General features: G+C 35.8%; 1 protein-coding gene across 1 annotated transcript in view; it reads left to right on the forward strand.

Annotated features, from left to right (window-relative positions):
* The window catches only part of LOC107729061 (formin-like protein 3), a 37,484-nt gene that overhangs the window by 4,118 nt on the left and 8,789 nt on the right, over nucleotides 1–24,577 (forward strand). Inside the window, exons 6-13 of the mRNA XM_016539412.1 lie at nucleotides 550–810; nucleotides 929–1,414; nucleotides 2,884–2,986; nucleotides 4,327–4,489; nucleotides 8,695–8,806; nucleotides 11,728–11,818; nucleotides 12,687–12,773; nucleotides 20,859–21,011. Coding sequence (XP_016394898.1) covers nucleotides 550–810; nucleotides 929–1,414; nucleotides 2,884–2,986; nucleotides 4,327–4,489; nucleotides 8,695–8,806; nucleotides 11,728–11,818; nucleotides 12,687–12,773; nucleotides 20,859–21,011 — 1,456 coding nt within the window. The remainder of the gene's footprint in view (nucleotides 1–549; nucleotides 811–928; nucleotides 1,415–2,883; nucleotides 2,987–4,326; nucleotides 4,490–8,694; nucleotides 8,807–11,727; nucleotides 11,819–12,686; nucleotides 12,774–20,858; nucleotides 21,012–24,577) is intronic.

Consider the following 24,577-nt stretch of genomic DNA (forward strand, 5'->3'; position numbering starts at 1 on the left):
GCTTTTTATTTTTAATAAATTTGCAAAGATGTTAAAAACCTGTTTTTTGCTTTACCATTATGGTGTATGGAGTGTAGATTGATGTGGGAAAAAAGTAATTTAAAGCAGTTTAGCATAAGGCAGCAACTTAACAAAATGTGAAAAAAATGAAGGGGTATGAATATTTTCGCAAGGCACTGTATATATATATAATTATTGACAGTATTTATGGTTTGGCAGTGCTCTATCCACTATCGATCTTATGTAAAGCCTAAATATGCATCTTGACCAACTTATTTTTTGAAACATTTCACAACTGTATTCAACATTGATAATAATCAGAAATGTTTCTTGAGCAGCAAATCAGCATATTATAATGATTTCTGAAGGATCATGTGACACTGAAGACTGGAGTAATGATGCTGAAAATTCAGCTTTGCATCACAAAATAAATTACATTTTACAATATAATCGAATAGAAAGCAGTTAATTTAAATTGAAATAACATTTCACAATATTACTGTTCTTACTGTACTTTAAGGTCCATTCACTCTTATTCTTCACTCTTAGATACGAGGCTCATCTTCAGACTGGTCAGCTGACCTTGTTCCCAATCGCTCAGCAGTCTGCCGGCGGTGATGCAGGCGCGTCTGTTTCCTCTAACGAGTCTGTCTGGAGTCTCTCAGACATTTACGCCAGTGTGGATGATGTCAGGTGTGCTGGGGGTGACGGGACAGCTCTTGTCATCCATCTTTCAGACGGTAACGTCAGGGTGGACATCCCCTGCAACACAGACACCTTCACGCTGCACAACGACAAGAATGACTTTGTGTGAGTTGAGTGTGCTTTCAGTGACTGATCTTGACCTCTCAATAAAAATCAGTCAGGAGTAAATGATTGTGAGATAAAAATTTTCTCAACAACATTCTTTTTTTTTTGTCTTTGTCAGGTTCCGAATACCAAAAAGTGCGACCCCAGAGGCCATAACAAATGAGCGAGATGCCTGGGTGAATGCGATCAAACAGCTATGTGTGGACTGGAAGCAAAAGTCACAACTTGAACATTTCTATGAAGCCCCTGAAAAAGATCTCACTGATGTTACAGAGTCAGAAAGTAAGACACAGAACATCCACGTGCCGCTCACACCTCCACCAGTGCCACCTTCACTGAGACCACGCTTGCCCAGAACATCCCCGAATGTTCCTGCAGCTTTTCCAGCAGCACCAGAGCCAGAAACCGCTTCCCTGGAAGCATCAGAAGCAGAACCGAAGCCAACCCTTACTGCACAGAGCAGAGCTGTGCACAAGCCTGACCGGACGCTCTCACCAGCGGCCACGTGCTCATCACCGACTCCGTTTGTTTTGCCCCCGCCATTGCCTGTGCCGTCAGCAGTGCGAGGTCCTGTCCCACCTGCCCCTTTGCCTCCTCCGCTGCCCATGAAATCCAAACAGCTTTCAGAGAGGACAAAAGCTTTTCACTGGGACCTGGTGGCTCAGGATAAGGTATCAGCTTATGCGTTCTGTTTTAGATTTGAAAGGGCTCCAGATGTGGCAGAGTTTTGGTCAGACTAGTGTCATTTAGATACCATTATAGTTATTAGGAATATTTTGAATTATTTTTATATTTTCCAGTTTAATTTGAGGTAACCTTAAAGTAATTTTTTGTAATTTTTTTTTATCATTATTATTTTTAAATATGTCTATATTTTTTTTTATTAATTTGTCTTTCAGACAGTGTTGTTTTAGTGTATTTGAGATACTATTATAGTTTTTATGAATAGTTTGAATTTATGAATATTATGAATAGTTTATTATTTAGTAACATTTTGGTAATTATGTTGCATGGTCTTTTTCGGTTTATATATATATATATATATATATATATATATATATAATTTTCTGTGACACTGAAGACTGGAGTAATGATGCTGAAAATTCAGCTTTGCATCACAAAATAAATTACATTTTACAATATAATCGAATAGAAAGCAGTTAATTTAAATTGAAATAACATTTCACAATATTACTGTTCTTACTGTACTTTAAGGTCCATTCACTCTTATTCTTCACTCTTAGATACGAGGCTCATCTTCAGACTGGTCAGCTGACCTTGTTCCCAATCGCTCAGCAGTCTGCCGGCGGTGATGCAGGCGCGTCTGTTTCCTCTAACGAGTCTGTCTGGAGTCTCTCAGACATTTACGCCAGTGTGGATGATGTCAGGTGTGCTGGGGGTGACGGGACAGCTCTTGTCATCCATCTTTCAGACGGTAACGTCAGGGTGGACATCCCCTGCAACACAGACACCTTCACGCTGCACAACGACAAGAATGACTTTGTGTGAGTTGAGTGTGCTTTCAGTGACTGATCTTGACCTCTCAATAAAAATCAGTCAGGAGTAAATGATTGTGAGATAAAAATTTTCTCAACAACATTCTTTTTTTTTTGTCTTTGTCAGGTTCCGAATACCAAAAAGTGCGACCCCAGAGGCCATAACAAATGAGCGAGATGCCTGGGTGAATGCGATCAAACAGCTATGTGTGGACTGGAAGCAAAAGTCACAACTTGAACATTTCTATGAAGCCCCTGAAAAAGATCTCACTGATGTTACAGAGTCAGAAAGTAAGACACAGGACAACCACGTGCCGCTTGCACCTCCACCGGTGCCACATTCACTGAGACCACGCTTGCCCAAAACATCCCCGAATGTTCCTGCAGCTTTTCCAGCAGCACCAGAGCCAGAAACCGCTTCCCTGGAAGCATCAGAAGCAGAACCGAAGCCAACCCTTACTGCACAGAGCAGAGCTGTGCACAAGCCTGACCGGACGCTCTCACCAGCGGCCACGTGCTCATCACCGACTCCGTTTGTTTTGCCCCCGCCATTGCCTGTGCCGTCAGCAGTGCGAGGTCCTGTCCCACCTGCCCCTTTGCCTCCTCCGCTGCCCATGAAATCCAAACAGCTTTCAGAGAGGACAAAAGCTTTTCACTGGGACCTGGTGGCTCAGGATAAGGTATCAGCTTATGCGTTCTGTTTTAGATTTGAAAGGGCTCCAGATGTGGCAGAGTTTTGGTCAGACTAGTGTCATTTAGATACCATTATAGTTATTAGGAATATTTTGAATTATTTTTATATTTTCCAGTTTAATTTGAGGTAACCTTAAAGTAATTTTTTGTAAATTTTTTTTATCATTATTATTTTTAAATATGTCTATATATTTTTTTATTAATTTGTCTTTCAGACAGTGTTGTTTTAGTGTATTTGAGATACTATTATAGTTTTTATGAATAGTTTGAATTTATGAATATTATGAATAGTTTATTATTTAGTAACATTTTGGTAATTATGTTGCATGGTCTTTTTCGGTTTATATATATATATATATATATATATATATATATATAATTTTCATTTCAGATCAGTGTTAGTGAGATATTATTATAGTTTTTATGAATATTTTAAATGAGATTTTATTTTTATATTTTCAGTTTTCATTGTAATTTTAGTTAAAGTTTTAGTCAATTTTTGTGTATTTTTTTTTATATTCCTATATGCTGTATATATAATATTCAATTTTAATTAATATATATTTTCTATCCAGTTAATTAAATAAAAATGAGAAATGTTGCTTTGGAAACTAGCTGAAATAAAATATGTAGATTTAAGTTTTTTATATATATTTTAGTTCAGTCTCTACGTTTAATTTATAATAATAGTGTTAGCTTTAGTTTTAACTATAATAACCATGGGGCAATCAAAATACCATTTAAGCCATTTTAGTATAAATGCATTTGTACAATATCAAAATTGCTATATTAATTGTTGGTTAATTATTTAAGATTATGAATTATGAGCATGTATTTGAAGAAGTCTCTTATGCCCACCAAGGCTGCATTTATTTGATAAAAAATACAGTAAAACAGTAATATTGTGAAATATTATTACAATGGACACTAGCTTAAGTAAAAAAGTACATTTTATTTTATTTCATGAAAATGTTTGTTTTTTATGGTTGTAATTTTAGTTTCTAGTTTTAGTTATAGTTTACTACAATAACCCTGTTTGACACAAACATTTGATTTAAAATGCAGAATGACCATTTTTATGTTTGGTGAAAGAAAGCCCCTACATGGGGCTCATTTTTGTTAAGTGTGATGATGTTGTTTGCTTATGAATTCACTAAAAAGAGTAATTCAGCATTGCATATTGCAGTCGCAGCATGGCTGTTTCATCAGTGAAATTGTTGCGCTAAATCTGTTTCTGCTGAAGATCACTTGCATTCAAGGCAATATCTTGATATGAAATAATATCATATGAAATAATTGAGGTATTGACGGTTCCCTGCCTTTGCAGATGGAGAAGTCGATGTGGTCTCGCAGGAACCCCAGGAAGATTGAAATTGACACCATGCGCTTGTTTGAGCTGTTCGGAGTGAGAGAGACGGGCCGCGTCGGCACATCAGAGTCCATCAGTACTATGGAAATCATGTTGAATTCAAAGATCGCTCACAACTTCAGTAAGTAGTTGCACGTTTTTGATGTTTTGACCTCTCAGACCGTTAGCCAAAATCTTTAAATGAAAACTACCCTTTCACCCTTAACATTTAGAAAGTCACAACCAGGATATTCTTCAAACATTTTCTGAAAAGGCTTGAGGACGAGTAAATGATGGCAGATTTTCATTTTTAAGTGAACTATTCCTGTAAAGTAAGAGGATCATGGCCTTATGTTGTTGCTTGAGGAGAAATATCAGGCCGTGGCTCGTTATAAATGGTGTATTTGTTGTAGAAGTTGTGGAATCAGTCATGGTGGGGTGGTGCTATTACCTTTCTAAGCAGTAAGATTTTCACCTGGAAGATGATAAAACAGGCAAAGATTATAATTCTAGTTACATTTATTGATGTATTTTCAGGTTTTCATGTACTGTACAGCTCATTGATACATAAACACACAAAGTGAGCCCAAAAGTCTGAGATCACGTTGAAAATCTGAATCAAAAGCTAATTTAAAGGGACAGTTCACCCGAAAAATTACTCACCTTCTTCAGGTTGTTCCTTTATTTCACTAGTGTGCACTCCTTCGTACAGATCAATGTTGTTTTTGTTTTTGCTAAAACTAAAACTATTAAACATTTTTTTCATGGTTAAAATAAAGCTGAAATATGGAAGCCCATTTCCACCACTGAATAACAAATAAAAATAAATGGTAATAGTGACTTTTTATCTCGCAATTCTGACTTTTTTTTTCTTAGATTTGTGAGATATAAACTCACAACTGCGAGAAAAAAAAAGAATTATAGGATGAAAAAGTCACAATTATCTTTCTAATATTTTATTCAGTGACGGGAACGGGCTTCCATACTGAAATGAATTAAAATATAAAAAAAATGTAAACAAAAATTTGAAATGTTGCATTGGCAACTAACTGAAATTAAAATAAGTTGAAGTACTACAATTACTAAAAAATACACATAATAATAAATTAAAGCTAAATACAAATATAAAAAACAAATAAATAACCTAATAAAAATGAAGAGCACAACAAAATTACTGAAACTTTAACGAAAGTTTAAAGGGGTCTTATGATGCGATTTCAATTTTTCCTTTCTCTTTGCTCCCTGAGGAAATACATCAACTACGACAACTACGCTGTCGATCGCCGGATCGGCTTTCACCGTGGACGAAGAGGAGTCCAGCCTGGGGTCGTCACATGTGGTTCCCGCAAGCCCGCCGGACGCTCCTTCGTTGAATCCGCCGGCCGCGCCGTTCTCAAGATACATTTCAGACATGGTTTTATGTTTACCCGGCGCTATGCAATGCAACGCATAAAAAGACAGTATAAGTCATTATAATCCGACGAACTTTAACGAAAAAAAACGGAAAATATAAAAAAATTCAAAATTCAGTTAATTCAAAATATGAATATATAATATTATAAATATTACTAAATAATATAATATACTAAATAATAATACTAAATAGTAATATAGCAAATAATACTAAAATAACACTAGAACAGATGATTGAAATTCTAATTTTCACTTACATTTTTATGCTGATAGTATAATTTGTAATGGAAAAATGTATTAAATTGGAAAAATGGACAGTCGTGTGACTTTTTGACTGTAGTTTATGAGGTGTTTAGCTTTCTTTAAAAATAAAATTAAGCACAGACATAACAAATGCTCACATTGCTCAGGAACAATTTACATATTGACACAGAAAAGATCTAAAGCTGATGAATCTCCATCTAAAAACAGAGGGACACAGCTCTGAAAGCTACAACTAGGTGGCAGTGTTGCATTAAACTGGAATTTGCAGCAGAAAAAAACGTTACTACAATATTCCTCTGCCCTCCAAGTGATACTAAAGCATGGAATATGTTGATTCATCACACTGGGTTTCAAGTGTTCTGTTGAAAATAACTCTTGGTGATGCTTGTTTCCCAGAAGCCAAGCTTCATCGTGGATAAGAAGCATGTCGATGTGTCAGAGGCAGCACAAAGCATGTGTGATTTTTGAGCACCTTGTTTATTTCTAAATGTTGCTTTGCTGGTGGAGTCTTGAATAGCTTTAGAAGCTTTAAAATGCTTTTTTACATGGTTTGCATGCTGATTTGCAAGCAAGTAGGTCCTTGTGATCTCGGCTGTTAATATTTAAAGCATCCCTAGAAATGTTATAGACATTTTTGAAGCCAAATTGAGAGTTGAAAAGGGTTACCGTTACCTTGCACATGCAAAGTTCGGCACCAAAACAAGGCATTTCCACAAGTTTTACAATCTGTGTTCACCTGAGCTCTTCACAAAGAGGTAAATCAAGGCCTCCTCTGCTCGGGAAGAAAAGAGATTGGATTTCAAAAGCGGCGAATCCCTGTAAATCTGAACGACGACAGCAACACCGGCAGCAAGCAAACGGCTGTGAGTTTCTCACGCAGGTGCCTCAATTAGGGGAGCGGTATGAAAAATGCATGGCACCCTTACTAGCCTGTGTGTCAGCTATTTCTTCCCTTCCAAGTGTCCTCTTCCCCTGTCTCTGACAAGTTGCAGCGGTAGGCAATCAGGGCCCAGAGCAGCCCCCAGGCAATTTATCTCTCAGCCAGTCTAACACGAAGGGGCAAAGAGCTACAGAGCTCGACAAAATGATAATGCCTCCTCAGATGAATATTGCATGTTGATCAGTAATAACTCCCCGACTGCATGGAAAAGGAAACAGACTCGTGGGGTGATTGAGCTCGTAGGGACTCTTGCATGATCATGTGAAGGAAATGCCTGCATGATTTACCCCATCATGATTGTCCCGTCAAATAGTTTCTTACCACATCAGTATTATGACATACATTGTTTATGTATCTTTACAGGTTTCGCTGAAGCATTACACAACAAACCGGCGGTTAGAAATGCGATGCCTTTACCACATAGTTTTATTTCACAGAAGCACAGACACAGCAGACATATTAAAGTTGCTCTGCACACTATGCGGCGAAAATACCGATGGAGGAATTACGGGATTGTGCATTTCACTCGTGTCCGGGTCTTATCATGAATCAGCTTTCCATCCATAAGTAATAGTTACAGCTAAACTTTATCACCCCTTCGTGTGGATAAATAAACAAAATGATTGCAAATCATCGCTCAGTGAGGTTTTTTTGAATATAGAGTATGTGATATTATTGTCTTTGATGCAAAACATGGTGAGTGGCCCACACAAGCAGTATTTTAAAACATAATACACAAAATACCGTTCAAAAGTTTGGGGTTGGTAATACATCTCTTGTGCTCACGAAGGCTGCATTTGTTTGATCAAAAATACTGAACAAACAATAATATTTTAAAATCTTGTTACAATTTAAAATAACTGTTTTCTATGTTAATATGTTTTAAAACTGAATATGCTTCATATTAAAGTTTTTTTAATAGTTTTGTAAAAAGAATATATATATATATATATATATATATTACACAACTATAAAAAAATTATGTTAAGCATATTTTGTTAGTGTGCTATGTTAATTTTGAAATTTTCTCGCAAATCTTTGTGATTGCAAAATCAAGACCCACCCTTTATTTTTGTCTTGTCAAATATCCTACTTGGAAATAAGTCGCCTTAAAGAAGCAAACATGATTGTGAATAATAAACACTCTCTGTTAATCTGTTTGTGAGATGCTGTTGATATATATGAATGTTCATGGCCTTCCATGTTCATAAGTATTGCAATCTTAAATCTTAAGATGTGGATTTTCTTGCTTGGCTCATTGCTGAGATGAAATAATGTCAGCCATGAAAGACCCTTCTTTTTATAATAGACTGAATGCCAGTTTGTTTCAAACAGGAAAAATAAGCTTAACATTGTAATCGTACCCTTGAACCTGGTGCCACTCAATCAAAGTGTGAATATGTCGCTGTAATGAGCGTTATCCCAACCGCCACAGCTCCCATTATTCATACCTTTTTTATGTTTGCAACTTCAGCACAGTCAGGTTTATTAGGTGAAATGAAATTCACATCAATTCAGGGTTTGTACAATGCAAATCAGCATGCATCTGGCCCTCCTTGATTCGTGTAGAGAAAGGTAATTAAGCACACAACCCTTTTGTCTTCAAAACGCGCTAGGAGTTTTTCATCGCCCGTGGGAAGAGCTGCTGTCAGGAGAGGTCGTTTCAAGTGTTGCTCAAGACTGAACGTTTATGTGCGTGTGTGTAACTTTATTATGTGTCGTCCCCACAGATATTTTCCTCAAAAGTTTCTCTGTGCATCCAAAAGAGCTCAAGGACAAATTGTTGATTATAAATGAAGAGGAAGGGGGTCTCTCCGACGAGCATATCGCCTCTCTCAGGAGGTAAGAGTTACATGGAGACAAAGCAGCCTGCCAAACTCCACACCTGACACAATAGTTCATCTCTTCACAAGTGGTGGCACATGTGTATTTTAAGTAGGGTTGTTGTTTGATTAATTGTCGCTCTATGAACATGTGCAGATGTCGTGTTTTGCTGATTTTTTCAGTATCTCTTGGCACGAGTGCCACATTTTTAAGACAGCTTATCAACTTAAGTCAAGTTTAAAATGTGTACTGAATATGTATAAATTTCATGCTGATCCAAAGTAGTTTATGCTGATCTGGTGCGTCTTTAACTGGTGCTGTGCTGAAATTTAGGGGGTAGTCAAATAAGATAACATAAACTGGCATTTTGGGAAAAAGATAATCCTCTCAGGGTCAAAATGACCAGACCATGAGGGTTAAATGATAACTGTCTGTTATGGAGAGACGCACACATTTATGTTCACAAGATTTCATGGAACTTCTTCAGTATATCTGATAGCAAAACACATGATTCATCACATTTATACTATATCTGGGAGAACAGTGCATGATTTTGTCTGAATTAGATTTTTTTAGAACTTTTTTTGTGCTTTATTAGTGTACAAACAAAAGTTTGTTGGCTTGTTATCTGTCTGTTTTTATCTTTGGGTGCTTTAGCAACTTTAGCAATGATACGCTACCGTTCAACGGTTTGAGGTCCATATGATTTTTTAATGTTTTAAAAGAAGTCACTCATGCTCACCAAGGCTGCATTGATTTGATCAAAAATACAGTATGTAACCGTTGATGATGATGATGTTGATGAAGATATAAAGATCAACGCTTCAGACCTTGAGTGAATAATCCCAAACAGTCCACGATAGTAAGTCTTAGCATAGGAATGTTTCTCATATTTACAGTGGGCATATTAGTAGTATGAAAACTACCAATATAAAAGAGTCCTTCGAGAATACAATATACAAACTGAGTGTTAGCAGCATACTAATAAACACATTCAACATAGAGCAAACATGATAAACAAATTACAATTCATATATAAAGTCAATTGGCAAAAAAATAAATAAATACAAGAACAAACCGAACATAGAAAAACACTTACATTGATTGAGCTTGAAACACAAATGTTTCTCAATCTGGTCTCTTCAGCATTGAAGGAAGTACGAGAAGAAGACCATGCTTCCTCCTATAACCAAACAATCCTCCTCCCTCTATTATTACACTTATGTTTAAGTTAGAGGGGGTGAGCAGAGCCTCTAGAAGTAGAACTACAACCAATAATAATCCATGGTAACAGGACTATGGACGGTTACAAGTAAAAACTGTAATTTTGTGACATATTATTACAATTTTAAATAACTGTGTTCTATTTGAGCATATTTTAAAATGTAATTTATTCCTGTGTATTTTCAGCATCATTACTCCAGTCTTCAGTGTCACATGATCCTTCAGAAATCATTCTGATATGCTGATTTGCTGCTCAGGAAACATTTCTGATTATTATCAGGATTCTTTGATAAATAGAATGCTACAGTAACAGAACAGTTTTATTTGAAATATTTTTTTTTGTAACAATGTGAAAGTCTTTACAGTCACTTCTGATCAATTGAATGCATCCTTGCTAAATAAAAGTATTAATTTCTTTGAAAAAAACTCTTACACTCAACCTTTTGAACAGTAGTGTAGCAGCGCGAAATGCTTTTAAAGGAATTTTAAACATTTTATGATTATTTGATCACTTTTAGGCACTTTTTGTGACCAAAATGGACAGAAATTTTGTATTTTTAAAAAATCTTTTTTTTTAAAAAGTCTGTTAAGGTCTAAACAGTAAAAAGCCAAACCTAAATAGTAATAAAAATACACACTATCTGCTACACATGCATGCACATTTTAACCTCAAATGTTGAAACTTGAATAAAAGATGCATGTCCATGTTATTTGTCAGTGACCCTTTTATAAAATATAAATGAAAATACAGCAGTGGAGATCAGCAGACTACAGTTAAATGTACCAGAACAGAGTGCGGTCTGTGTTTTGTAAGATGCTCCAGTGGCAGATCTAATGAAGACCACAGAGACCACGAGAAGTGGTCACGGGCAGTTCATGTCAAGGAACACACCATAGCATTTCTTTAATGCTAATATAAAAGAGCATATGCCAGGCTCTCTTAACAGAACAGCCTGCTTATGAAACTTTTATCGGATGTATTTGAGGAAAAGGAAACTTTTGAGTTGCCCTGAGGGAAGCTGGAGAAATGCTTTCTCCTCCGCATTTGTCTGCAAGAAGCATCCTTAGATGACTGCTGGAGGCCGACCTGCACGCGGGAGGCATAATCTAATGTACCTACTGAGAGATTTATATTTATTTAGCAAATGCAACGAATATCTAAGTATGGCTTCTGAATGCAATCTTAATCGAGATGGTCCCAGCAGAAGTTGCAATATTAATGGTAGGTGGCTGTGGTTTCTCCATCCGACATCCTTGGGCTCATGAAATAGTCAGTGTGGTATAGATTCTAAACGCTCTAAAACGACCTGAACACAGGTCCATTTTAGAGGTGAGCCGGGTTCAAACAGGATGCAAGTCAGGAACAGCCAAAGCATTCACTACCTGTGCACTTTATACAAGCTGACTGCAACTTGGCTTTTAATCATCCCCTGTTCCTCGGGCCAGTGGAAATCAGAATAGCATGCACCCTTTACAGAGGACTAGACGGAGAGACGCAAAGAGAAAAAGAGGCAATCTCAGAGGAGAAAATAGGCTTGCAGTCAACCTGTAAAAAGGAACAAGGGTTGTGTGACATCCTATTAGAAGTGTGCATGCTTTAGAAATGGGCATCTATGAAGTATTAATGAAGCAGAGAGGTTGGACCGATGTACAACTAAATTAGGGCAGGCATTTCAGTGCTTTGCCCTGTTTACATTTGTTGTGTTCTTCATCAGATACGTGCCCACTCCAGATGACATTGAGATGTATAAATCGCATAAAGGAGAGCCGAGTGAACTGCATGTGGTGGACCAGTACATGATGGAGGTACACGCTGACATCCCACTTAATCAGTGAAATAACGGAGCCGATAACAAGCAGATGTGTTAATGATTTGATCGATATTTTTGTCTGTCATTTTTCGAATACATCTCTCTGCACATACCTTTCATAATTCATGCAACTTTGATTATTAGATTATGTATGTTATCATAATTCTAAATGTATCTGATTGCAAAAAATCATATAATGAAAAGCCTAAATGTGTACAATAATAATGTTTTTCCTGAGGGCATACATCATGATTGTGTTTCAGCCGATATCTGGGAACCTGTTGAATATGTGTATCACTGAATCTCACAAAACATGTCACAAGTCAATTTTTCACCCCAAAATCAAATACACTTTTTTTTTTTGCATTATTTTAATGAAAGTGTACCTAATATCTTCTAGCGCAGGGCTAGTGTAAGTGATATAATAGTGATATAATAGTGAAAAAAAGGACCCAAAATACTTACTTTTTCTTTATAAAAATATACATTTTTGTATTTTGCTTTTGAATTTTTAGCATTTATGGTTAGTATTAACATCTTAGTTAATATTAATGAACTTTAATTATATATAATCTGAGCATGTGTATAGTTGCATATCTTCACTGTAAAAAAAAACACAACTGTGGTTGCCGGAATTTACCGTAAAATATACGGTAGCAACATTTTAGGTTTTACGGTTTTAACTTAGTTACAAGTAATGTCCAATACAGTTTTTAACCTTATATAGTAGGGGAATTTACCGTTAACCATTTAACAGGTTTTTACTGTAGCATTTTTACAGTCTTTTACCGTTAAATTCACAGTCTTTTTTTACAGTGTTGACAGTGTCCATGCCGTCTTATGATATATCACCTCTTCCTCAGATGTGCAACATCTCGAACCTCAGCGCCCGTCTGGACCTGCTGCTCACGATACGCGAGCTGCCCATCTGTATGGAGGACCTCACGCCGGTCAGACTCGCATTACAAACACCTCATATGCACCTGTCAGCCATGTTTTTGTCGGCCTGTCTCTGTTTCTCTTGCTTTCCCCGTCTCTTATTCTCTGAACTCTGCTGAATTGCTTACCGATAGGGCACATTCAGAATAAGCTGCCAGTATAGAATGCATTTATTTCAGAAAGAGAGGCTCTTTTGGATGCATTCATTATTACTTTTAAGTTACAATAAGCAGTGTGCTTGTGTGTGTGTATTAATTTGCATGTTTGTGTGCGCGCTTGTGTTTTATTTCGCAGTTAGCACCACACTGCACTGATGATTATGATTGACAGAAGAAACATATGAAAGTTTGTTTATGGAAAAACCATCTCATGTGAACTCAAGTCTTACAGTACGTCTGGAGGAAATCAGTATTGAAGCTTCGCAAAGGTGGCTCCCGAGGCACACAGCTGAACGGAGAGTGAAAAAACAAAGAGAAAGAATAAAAAGCTCATTTACTAATGCAAAAGATAATCTTGGCAGACAGCAGGCGCTCAGAAAAATAAATGAAATGGACTTGAGGTGAAAAAAAAGAAGCATGCATTAATACACAGAGGTTCTGTTCGCAACGAATCAGCACTTAGAGTGGGCTGAAGGAGTTTCTAATGGCAAATTTCCTTCAAGTCATTTATTAGTTAGAGAGAGGTAGTGGTGGGCAGGAGGAGATGTAGCCCAGAGAGCACTCTGAAGGCTTTTTCTACCTGTGAGTAAAAAAAGGTTGAAATCCCTCTTGTACTTTCAGCGCATCTCAAAAGTTAGTTTTTATTTGAGTTTCTCTATAGCCATCTTGCTCTTCTGTTCTGCACCACTGAATACATTTCATTCTGATGTTACGTTCACTCTGTGCTCTGAAATGGGATGCAAAGACGTGACATTGATCTTCACAAGCTTTTCTGTGTGAACAGATGATTATTTACCGGCTGGAAGTTTAAGCCAGTAAGTGTGGAGGTCAGGATCACGGACGCGTATGGGATTTTTCCAGAGGTTATAGGTGTTATACGGCATCGAAATCGGCTTGACTCAGCATTCGGGGTGTCAGTAGGGCTTACGTCTTCACCTCAGGGAATTGACAGCTATTTTAGCAGATTTTGCTGTTCTGTCCACCTTGCTGTGCTCGGCCGTGTCACCGATTGTCGTCAAAGATGCCGGAAGTCATTTGAATCGCTCACACTTTTGTGTCAGTAGTGAGAATCAGGGTTTCAGCAGGTTTTAAACAGTCTAAATTCACCCTTCTACAAATCAAGGCCTTTGATGGTCTTAAATTGGAGCAGAAAGTCTTAAATTCTTAAAGTTATGGCATTGAATGTTGCATGCACTGCAAAAAAAAAAAAAAAAAAATCTTGCTCAGTGTTTTTGTTTGTTTTCCTTAAATCAAGAGACATTTACTGGAGACGCAAAATGAAGATATGAAGTCTTGGTTTATGAGAAATTGATCAAAATGAAGTGAGTTTGTGCTTAAAGCAAGAACAAATATCTGTCAGTGGGAATGAAAACTTGTTTTCCCTTTGAGTTAAGTTTTTCTGAGCCCACTGGCAGATATTTGATTTCATTGAGTTCCATTCAATTTATTCCTTAAGTTTTCTTTACTTGCTCTTAAAAAGTCTTAAATTTTCCTTCATCAAACCTGCAGAAAGCCTGAAGGTGCACTTTTCTTCTAAAGTTTCAGATTCGGGTGTTTTGAGTTGAATCTCTTCTGCAGTTATTTTAAATATATATATATCTTCCTTAGTATTCATGTTTTGTTTTCCAGTTCAAATATGTAAACATCTTTAAATCAAAATACGTTTACTTGAGATGTAAAATTAATGAATTATTGTTTTCTGTAAAATGACGTTTTGAAGTGAAATTAAAGGGATAGTTCACCCAAAAATGAAAATTTGATGTTTATCTGCTTACCCCCAGGGCATCCAAGATGTAGGTGACTTTGTTTCTTCAGTAGAACACAAACGAAGATTTTTAACTCAAACCGTTGCAGTCTGTCAGTCATATAATGGCAGTCAATGGGCTCCACAGCTTTGAGAGTAAAAAAAACATACACAGACAAAACCAAATTAAACCCTGCGATACATTGAGGTCTTAAGACACGAAACGATCTGTCTGTGCAAGAAACTGAACAGTATTTATATAATGTTTTACCTCTGATCCACATCAATGTCCAACTGTCCTGAGCGCGTTCACAACATCCCTGTGCATTAAGACTTGCAGTGTAAACGCAGCCTATGTCTACTATATCCACATTGCGGTGGATCAGAGGTAAAAAATGATATAAATACTGTTCAGTTTCTTGCACAGACCGATCGTTTCGTGTCTTAAGACCTCAATGTATCGTCAGGAGCCACAGGGTTTAATTTGGTTTTGTCTGTGTATGTTTTCTTTTACTCTCAAAGCTGTGGAGTCCTTTGACTGCCATTATATGACTGACTGACTGCAACGGTTTGAGTTAAAAATCTTTGTTTGTGTTCTACTGAAGAAACAAAGTCCCCTACATCTCGGATGCCCTGGGGGTAAGCAGATAAACATCAAATTTTCATTTTTGGGTGAACTATCCCTTTAAGGGTTAATGCTTAAAACAATAAAAAATATGTGTCAGTGGGGTATGGCATTTTTTTCTGTTTGAATTAAATGTATTTTTTTGACCTCATATATCAGATTTATTCTTGTTTAATCATAAACTCACTTCATATTGATCAATTTAACAGAAAATAAGGCTTCTGTCATTTTGTTTCTCAGTGTATTTTGATTAAAAAATCTTTAGACATTTGTGCTGGAAAAAAAGACAAAAATACTGAGGAAGAACATCACGTTTTTGCAGTGTGATAAGAAGGTACAGTAAAAGTTATTACCATATTCTAGTTAAGCTATTTTTTAATTAATTAAAAAAAAATACAACTAAAAAGATCTGTTGGAAGTTGTATTTTCAAACTGTTAATACTGCTAATACAACTCATTCTGCACTCCCAAACATTTACAGAAAATATTGACGCATTGTGTTCCCTTTCAGTTTATTCCATACGTTTTCTTTACTTGCTCTTAAAAAAAGTCTTAATTGTACCTTCATAAAACCTGCAGAAACCCTGAAAATGCACATGCACATAGCATTTCGTTTGACAACCTCAGCTACTTTTATTTATTTATGCTCCCATTTTCCATGCATATTAAAATCTGTCTAAACAGAATGGGTTTCTGGTGGCATCACCATGTCTGATCTCGTTTTTAAAATATACATGAGCCCTTTGACTAAATGTTAAACTAAATATTCTGACGGGGCACATGTAATGCTGTTTAATAAGTTTTGAAAGGCAGCATCAGACGCCATTTGAAACTGTTTTAGTTTCTTAATGTAACATTTTGGTTACACTGTACAATATAATTCCATTTATTAATATCATTACTTGACCATGAAAAATACTTTTTCTCATCTTACTTATTGTTGATTCATTCAATAAATGCAATGCTAAAATCAAAAGATTTTTTAAATTATTTAATTGACCTGAGCAAACATAAACTAACAATGAACAGTTGTATTTTTATTAACTAATGTTAAAAAAATAAATTAATATTGTAACAAATTAGTTGATCATTGTTAGTTAATTTAATGCATAAACTAACATTAACTAATGGGACTTTATTATAAACTGCTATATTTCTATAACACTTTACAAGGTTCAATTCCTTAATGCCTTAAGTATCATGAACTAACAATGAACAAATATATTTTTACAGCATTTATTAATTTAGGTTCATTTTAATTCATAAATATAATATTGTTCATTAATTCATGTTCATCCTTAATACATTATCTAACAAATGTTAATTTATTTATCATTAATATCATTACTAGTATATGTAAAAATTGACAAGAGAATGTCATGGTAACACTTTCAGGTCTGAAAATGCTTCTTTTACCAAATCTTCCACTATTTGCTGTTTTTCTGGTAACCTTTATTTGATTAAATTACTCCGTTAGTGTTGGAAAGATTTAAGATTTTAGATGATTTACAACAGAAGTCTAAAATAATTACGTTTTTAGGTATTTATTTATTTAATTAGAAAATGTAAATTATTTATGGTCTTGTCAGCTCAAAAGGAAAGTCATTTCAAAGGTAGAGTGAGTTATTATTGATTCTTTGGAATAACTGCACTGATGAACGTGTTTGCAGCAAATAAATTGGGTCTATTTTGATTTCATGTTCACTTTAAAGGAACATAATGTTAAAGGAAAAGTATTTTTGGAAGTCAATGGGAACCGAAACTGTTTAGGAACCAACATTCTTCAAAATATCTTATTTTGTGTTCAACAGGAGTCTTACAGGTTTTGAACGACATGAGGGTGGATAAATGGAAAATTTTGGAAAATTCACAAAAGTTTGAAAATTCTGTCATCATTAGCTGTTTCCATCGAATCCAGTGACTTTAACTTAACTTATGCACAGAATTGGAATATCGCATAAAACATTTGCGAATAAAGTACCGTTTCCATCCAACAAGACTAAGAGAACAAAATCGTAACTTCCAGATAAACTGGTGCCAAACATCACTAAGAAGTAGTAATTTGCTGCAGTAGGAGAAGCCACTGAGTCTTTTTCGTATATAATAAATTATTTGCACTCAGAGCATGCAGGCAAACCGCAATAAATGCGGCCATGATATCGTGCTTTCGGAGGCAGTAGTGTAATTATACTGAACCACTTTGACAATAGACTTTGGCTCAGGCATTTCAGAATGACCAAAACAACATTTCAGATGCTGTGCAACGAGATCAGTCCGCTGGTTAGTCCAGTTACGCTGTCCCATCGCAACGTTTTTGATGCACATAGCAGAATATATGGCAGCATTACTTACAACATAGCCTAAAACAATGCTGAAATAGCTATAATTTTTCTATAAGTTGGCATCAGCTGAACAGTGTTTCAGAGGCCAAACAAGCCGTTATATTTTGATAAACAATTAGAAAGGCAGCATGCACAAGAACACCAGGAACATGCATTAAGGAAGTAAATAGCCTCAATTTTGATTTCATGTTGACTTGAAGTTGTGTCAATTGATCATCCACTGTAGTTCACTGAACCTCTTTGCCAACAAACTTTTGCTCGGGCATTTCAGAATGACCAAAACAACATTTCAGATGCTGTGCAACGAGATCAGTCCGCTGGTTAGTCCAGTTACGCTGTCCCATCGCAACGTTTTTGATGCACATAGCAGAATATATTCAGTAAATGTGCTTCCATCATAGTTTATGCACATATTTTCTTATTGGATAAAAATATATCCTCTTCAAATCAATTTTTTAATGCACATTTTTAGAATTTATGCACATCTTGGCGTTTATTCGTTTTGCAATATCCCAAAAAGCACATTGAAATAGGACGATGTAAACAGCTATTTACTCATCCTCGTGTCGTTCCAAACCTGTATGGCTTCCTTTTTTCTGTGGAACAAGAAAATGAAATCTGAAAAATGTCCAAATAATGAAAGTCAATGGGGTTCAATTTTGTTGTTGTTTGGACCTAGCTTTGTGTTTCACAGAAGAATGAAATACAGGCATACAGGTCTAGAACGACTTGAGGAGGAGTAATGATCATTTCTGGCTGAACTATAGCCCTTTAAGATCAATGCTATTTGTGTCTGAAAATGTTATACTGTATCTCAGTTTGAACCCCTTGAAAAGGTCCTCCATTGTTAAGAGTTCCCAAGCAAGTACCCAGCCTTCTGTTTCCACCGTCGCCATTAAATCCATGGGATTGTCTGACATGGTTGACTTTTTAACCTTGTAACATTAAGGCGGATTTACCCACCATCTGACAGGCTGGGTGCTAGGGTGGAAAATTGCTCTGGCTTAGAGTGGGGAATACCAAAGAGCTCTCTAGGTGTGTTGTTTTTTTGTCTCAGAGCTTTCTGAGGAATGCTAACTCCTTGTGGCATTGTGAGCTTTTAGTAAACCGAGAGCGTGCTATGCTCCAAGAGCTCACGTGGGGAGCGAAACGCAGGAGTTTGAGTGGAAAATGCAAGAAGATCACTCGTGTGGAGTGTTGGAAAGAAGCGTAGCTGAAGTTTCTGCCCACTGGGACTTGATTAGCATAGCTAGCTTTGGTCAAATTAGTGTTTTAAGGGTGTGAATCACCAGGTAGAAATCAAGCAGAGGGCTGGAAGGAAGTTGATTGAGTCTGTGATCAAGAGGGAAGGTTGCGATGGAAACAGACAGGCATATGGTCTGACGGTTTGTCTCGTAGATCGTAGACATCAAATCAAGCTTCTCCTTTGGTTGCCGTCTTCGCTGTTGCTCTTTACTCAGGGGTTCAGCTTGTTATAGGGCTTGGAAAATAACTAATACCGCAAACAGCTTTGGCAATTAATGCTAGCAGCTTAAAATACCTTTCAGCCTTACCTGTTTATCTTGGATAATCACAAGGGCCTTTCCCCAAGAGTACCATAAACTTGTTTCCTGAGGTATTAATAGGAATGTAAATCAGACTGCCTGAATGACTATGGTGTATCTAATTTGGTGAACTTAATTGGAAGTAATCCAGTGTGGTTCTGGGAATATTACACATTCAGTCTGTATCACTGTGAGTTTAGTGTTCACAAATGCAACTTATCAGACTGAATCTAACGTTTTATATCTAGACAACTGTCATGGTGTAAATAGTATGCATCTGGTATTAATGCACTGTCTGTACATCAGTGTGATATCCGGTGACACCATTTTTAGCATGAAACAGCATTCGCTGTCAGTGGCAAACCTTTTTTTTAACATTGATTGATTGATTGATTGATTTTTTTTTAATTGATTTTCTAAAATTATTTTATATTGTGACATCTGAAGCACTTGGATCAGTTATTAGTTTATTTATTTATAATGATTTTATATTGTGACCTATGAAGCACTTTAATCATTTATTTATTTATTTTTATTTATTTATTTATTTTCTAAAATGATTTTATATTGTGACTTATGAAGCAATTGGAGCATGTATTTGTTTGTTTGTAATTATTATTATTATTATTATTATTATTTATCATTGTTATTTATCGTTATTGTTATTATTTTCTTTTATCACCTTAGTATTTATTGCATTCACAAGCTATTTTGATTGTACTTTTTAAATGGTAAATAATTTTTTTACAGGTTTATTTATTTATTTATTTATTTATCACATGGCCACATATAATTTTATATAATAATAATAATAATAATAATTATTATTATTATTATTTATATCACGTTAGCTTTTATTTTATTAGCCAGCATTAATTTGGCTATAATTAATTTAAGTGGATGCTGCACACTGGTGGTGGTTGAGGAGAGACCCCCTAATATGATTGTAAAGCGCTTTGGGTGTACAACAATACTCAATAAAGCGCTATATAAATGCATCATTCATTCATTCGTTCATTCATAAGTTACTGCATTAACTAGCTTTTAGAAAGGCAGCATTACTTACAACATAGCCTAAAACAATGCTGAAATAGCTATAATTTTTCTATAAGTTGGCATCAGCTGAACAGTGTTTCAGAGGCCAAACAAGCCGTTATATTTTGATAAACAATTAGAAAGGCAGCATGCACAAGAACACCAGGAACATGCATTAAGGAAGTAAATAGCCTCAATTTTGATTTCATGTTGACTTGAAGTTGTGTCAATTGATCATCCACTGTAGTTCACTGGCGTTGTTTTCTGTAATATTAATCTTAGTCACATACCATTCTGTTCCAGAGTTTTGATTTAGCACGTGTTCTTGTCAAGCACTCTTGTAATAAGTGCCTTTTTGACGGATGGTAGTCGTTGATTGTTCCTGGTACTTGCTACTTCAGCAAGAACCCCTTAACACGATGGCTACCAATCCTCAGGTTTAACTTTCATTCCAGCTTCAAATAATAAATAAAAGCACTTCCTGTGTAGGCTCTGATATACACTTGACAGGAACGGTCTGTGTCAACAGGACCTCTGAGAAATCTGGCTGCGCTTAAGTGCCGACGGCTGTTAAGTGAGAGGCAGGAAAAAGTTTGCGCTTCGATTAGTTGGAGATGACATGTTCTGGCCTCTGTGTTTGTCTTGCAGCTGATTACCCAGAAGATCCGCATGTGCCAGCAGCTGTGGGCTTGTGACTCATTTGTCAGCATGCTGGAGTACCTTCTGGCCGTGGGCAATTACCTCAACCAGAACGCAGGCAAGGACAGGGCCAAGGGATTTCGCCTCTCGTCCTTAACTAAGGTAGGACCCGCAACCGCCAGCAAATGACCTTTGGGGGATGGAGAGGAGAGCCAGGGCTAATAAAACTTCTTATTGGCATACAGGACAAACATCTGCTAGGTTTATTTCTCTCGTTCTTTTTTTCACCGGTTCTCATTTCTGATCCAGTTGTTTTATCCGGTCAGCCTTGGTATCAGCATTGAGGATTGAACTAACAATATGGGATGATATTTTTCAAAATAATGCATGTTTTCCAGTTTTCAGTAATTAGCAGTCTCTATTTTTGGTCGCTTTGTGTCAAATGCACAGCTTTGCACACACTGACCAAATAGTCACATCTCCTGAAATACCATCTCTCACATACGCTACCATTCAAAAACATGTTTTTTCTTAAAGAAATTAATACTTTTATTCAGCAAGGATGTGTTAAATTGATCAAAAGTGACAGTGAAGAGATTTAGAATGGTTGGATATTTATTTATTTATTAAATGATTTTATATTCTGACTTGTGAAGCACAAACATTTTATTTATGTATAATGTTACAAAAGATTTCTATATTAAATAAATTCTGTTCTTTTGAACTTTCTATTCATCAAAGAATCCTGAAAAAATAAAGATCCAGCAAAATATGAAGCAGCTCAACTGGTTTCAACGTTGATAATAATCAGAAATGTTTCTTGAGCAGCAAATCTTTAATACTTTTTTACTTCCAAAACCCTGTTGTTGCACTCTATTATGATGCATTGCATGGCATCTTGTGGCGTGTCATATCGTGACGTACTTGCCACTATGCCCTATGGTTTACTCATGTTTGTACGACTGCATTCACTACACAAATCAGATGTGCCACGCAGCGAGTTTCTCTTTGTTGTTTGACTCTACAAACTCTTGCCGCAGCGGCCCAATTCATTAGCCACACGGCATGGCCTTTTATTAGAGCTCGCTGAGTCATTAGTGACACGCAGGTAATTTGTATTGATTTTTGCAGCCAGGGTGCTTGAAACCCAGTTCCTCAGTGGCAAGATTTGAGGGCACTTGCACCATAAGCTGAATGACTTCCTCCTTTGCTAATGAGGATCTGAGTGCAGCACCCCTGCACTTCATCCATAGAAATATGACATAGATCATAACTGCATGCTTATTTTAGAGTGATGAATTTAAACTTTTGCGATTATTGAAACACCCTGCCATGGGTGCCATGTCATCATGACATTTTCAAAAAAAAAAAAGGCATTTTATCATTTAATATATCTTTTTTTTTTTTGTTATCGGTTTATGAAATTTGAAGAACTTTGCACATTTAGTCTTAAATCTATATTAACATTTGAACTTACTGTATGGCACTGTTTAAAGCGAATTTGAGACCAAACAGGATTTCCAGACCAAACCACTTTCTGGAATATAGTGAATTGTAGCAATTTATGGTCAAGTATGTTTGTACAATGACTGCTAAACTATATAAATAACTGTTGTTTTATGTTTCTTAAATATCCCAGTGCTCTTTTTATCATCACATGAATAAATAAATAAATAAAATAAAATAAAATAACTTTTTCATGCACTACCATTTAAAATTTTGGAGTCGGTAAGACGTTTAAATGTTCTTGAAAGAAGTCTCTTTTTGCTCAACAAGACTGCATTGATTTGATTAAAAATACAGTAAAAACATTAATATTGTGAAATATTATTACAATTTCAAATAACAGTTTTCTATTTGAATTTATTTTAAAATGTAATTTATTCCTGTGATCAAAGCTGAATTTTCAGCATCATTACTCCAGTCTTCAGTGTCACATGATCCTTCAGAAATCATTCTGATATGCTGATTTGCTGCTCAATACAATACAATATCGTTACAATAGTAACAATGTAGAAGGATTCACTGTCACTTTTGATCAATTTAATGTGTCCTTGCTGAATAAAAGTAATTAAAAAAATCTTACTGACCCCAAACTTTTGAACAGTGGTGTATGCATTTATTTATTTATTGCGTAGTCAAACGAAGCCACCAAATATACAAAAATTAGATTTTAGTAAAATTATAAAACACATTCATATATTTAGATTTTTTAGATGATACCACAAAATCTGTCTGAACTAAGCCTATGCTTTGAACAAACAGTGTATTTGATTCCTCCTGGTCATCTTTTAATTTTGTAGAATGGGTTCGGGTTTGAAATAGTAAACAACACAACCTAGAAACAGAGAACAGGCCCCATTTCCACCCATCTGAAGATCGCCATTTAGCCCCCTCTGAGTTTTAAATTAGCTGCAGCTGAAATTGTCGCAGTGGCTTCATGTCTACATGCATTACCACAAATAACAGGTCTAGAGAGCCTGATAGATCTCCGCTCTTGTTCTCTGCGGAGAGCAGTTCAAACAGTCGCTCTTAAACATGCATGCTGGTTTCTGTGGCATGAGTACTTGCTTTACATTTTCTTACTTTAAAAAGATGCAATTGAGATAGGAGCGTTTGTGTTTAGCACGTATCACTTCATTCATTTTAAGTGCTTGGGTTATTCACTTTACTGCTGGATAAGTGTGAAACTTTTTTGAATTAGCAGCTATATTTCTTCTGCATGATCAAGACATGCATTTATCACTTATCATTATCACCCTTTAGCCTACTGTACAAATTCTCAATCTTTAATAAAAAGCACTCGCGTGAGGCTGCGGCACTCGACAATATTTGCATTGTGGTTAATCAGAGAGCAGAACCTTTGAGAAGTCAAGGAGATCCTTTTGTAAAAATGTTAGCCGGTTTTTCACATGTGCACAATAGAGGTGCGCTTCGGTACAAGGACGTTATCTACTTCCATTTTTAGCTGATGGTAATATGCATGTGGGTGTTGAATTGTCAAACCTCACTCTTTATGGCCTTGGGCAATATATTGGTATTCAAAGATGCATGCATAAACTCTCACAAACGCACACCCAAGATAAATATCTGTTTACCTCCAATACCTTCAGGCCAGATGGGATATTTGATTGGGGATAAAAGACCAATCGTTCCCAGACCTCCTCCTAATTGTTCCCAACCGCTGCCTACATAGACAGCTGCCTTCTAAGGAAGCATCCTGACTGTTATTGAACCTAAAAGTGATCAGATTGTAACACTCTACACTGGCAACTGTTACACAAATAGCACTTTGTACTTGACACGACAGTCAATTGATTCCAATAGAAATTGTTGTTAGTATGTTTGAGTGTTATTTTTATATAACTGAGATACCAATACCATTATAGTTTTAATTAATATATTGATTATTAATATATCAAGTTTTCATTTTTCCATTTTCCATTTTCATTTTAAATTTAGTTAAAGTTTTAGTAATTTTGTTGTGTTTTTGTCATTTTTAGTTTTTATATGTCTATTGTTTTTATACATTTATATTTCAGTTTTAGTTATTTTATCATGTTAAACTAAATAAAAAATGGGAAATGTTGCCTTGTCAACTAGCTGAAATAAAATACGTTTTTTTTGTATATTTTATTTTAATATTTATATTTTAAAAATCTTTATTTATTTTTGATTTTAACCAGTTATTTTGTATATGAATTATGTATATTTGTAGAGTATTTATT

This window comes from Sinocyclocheilus rhinocerous, unplaced genomic scaffold (assembly GCF_001515625.1).
Source record: "Sinocyclocheilus rhinocerous isolate Xijiao unplaced genomic scaffold, SAMN03320098_v1.1 scaffold758, whole genome shotgun sequence".
In the NCBI taxonomy this organism is placed as follows: domain Eukaryota; kingdom Metazoa; phylum Chordata; class Actinopteri; order Cypriniformes; family Cyprinidae; genus Sinocyclocheilus; species Sinocyclocheilus rhinocerous.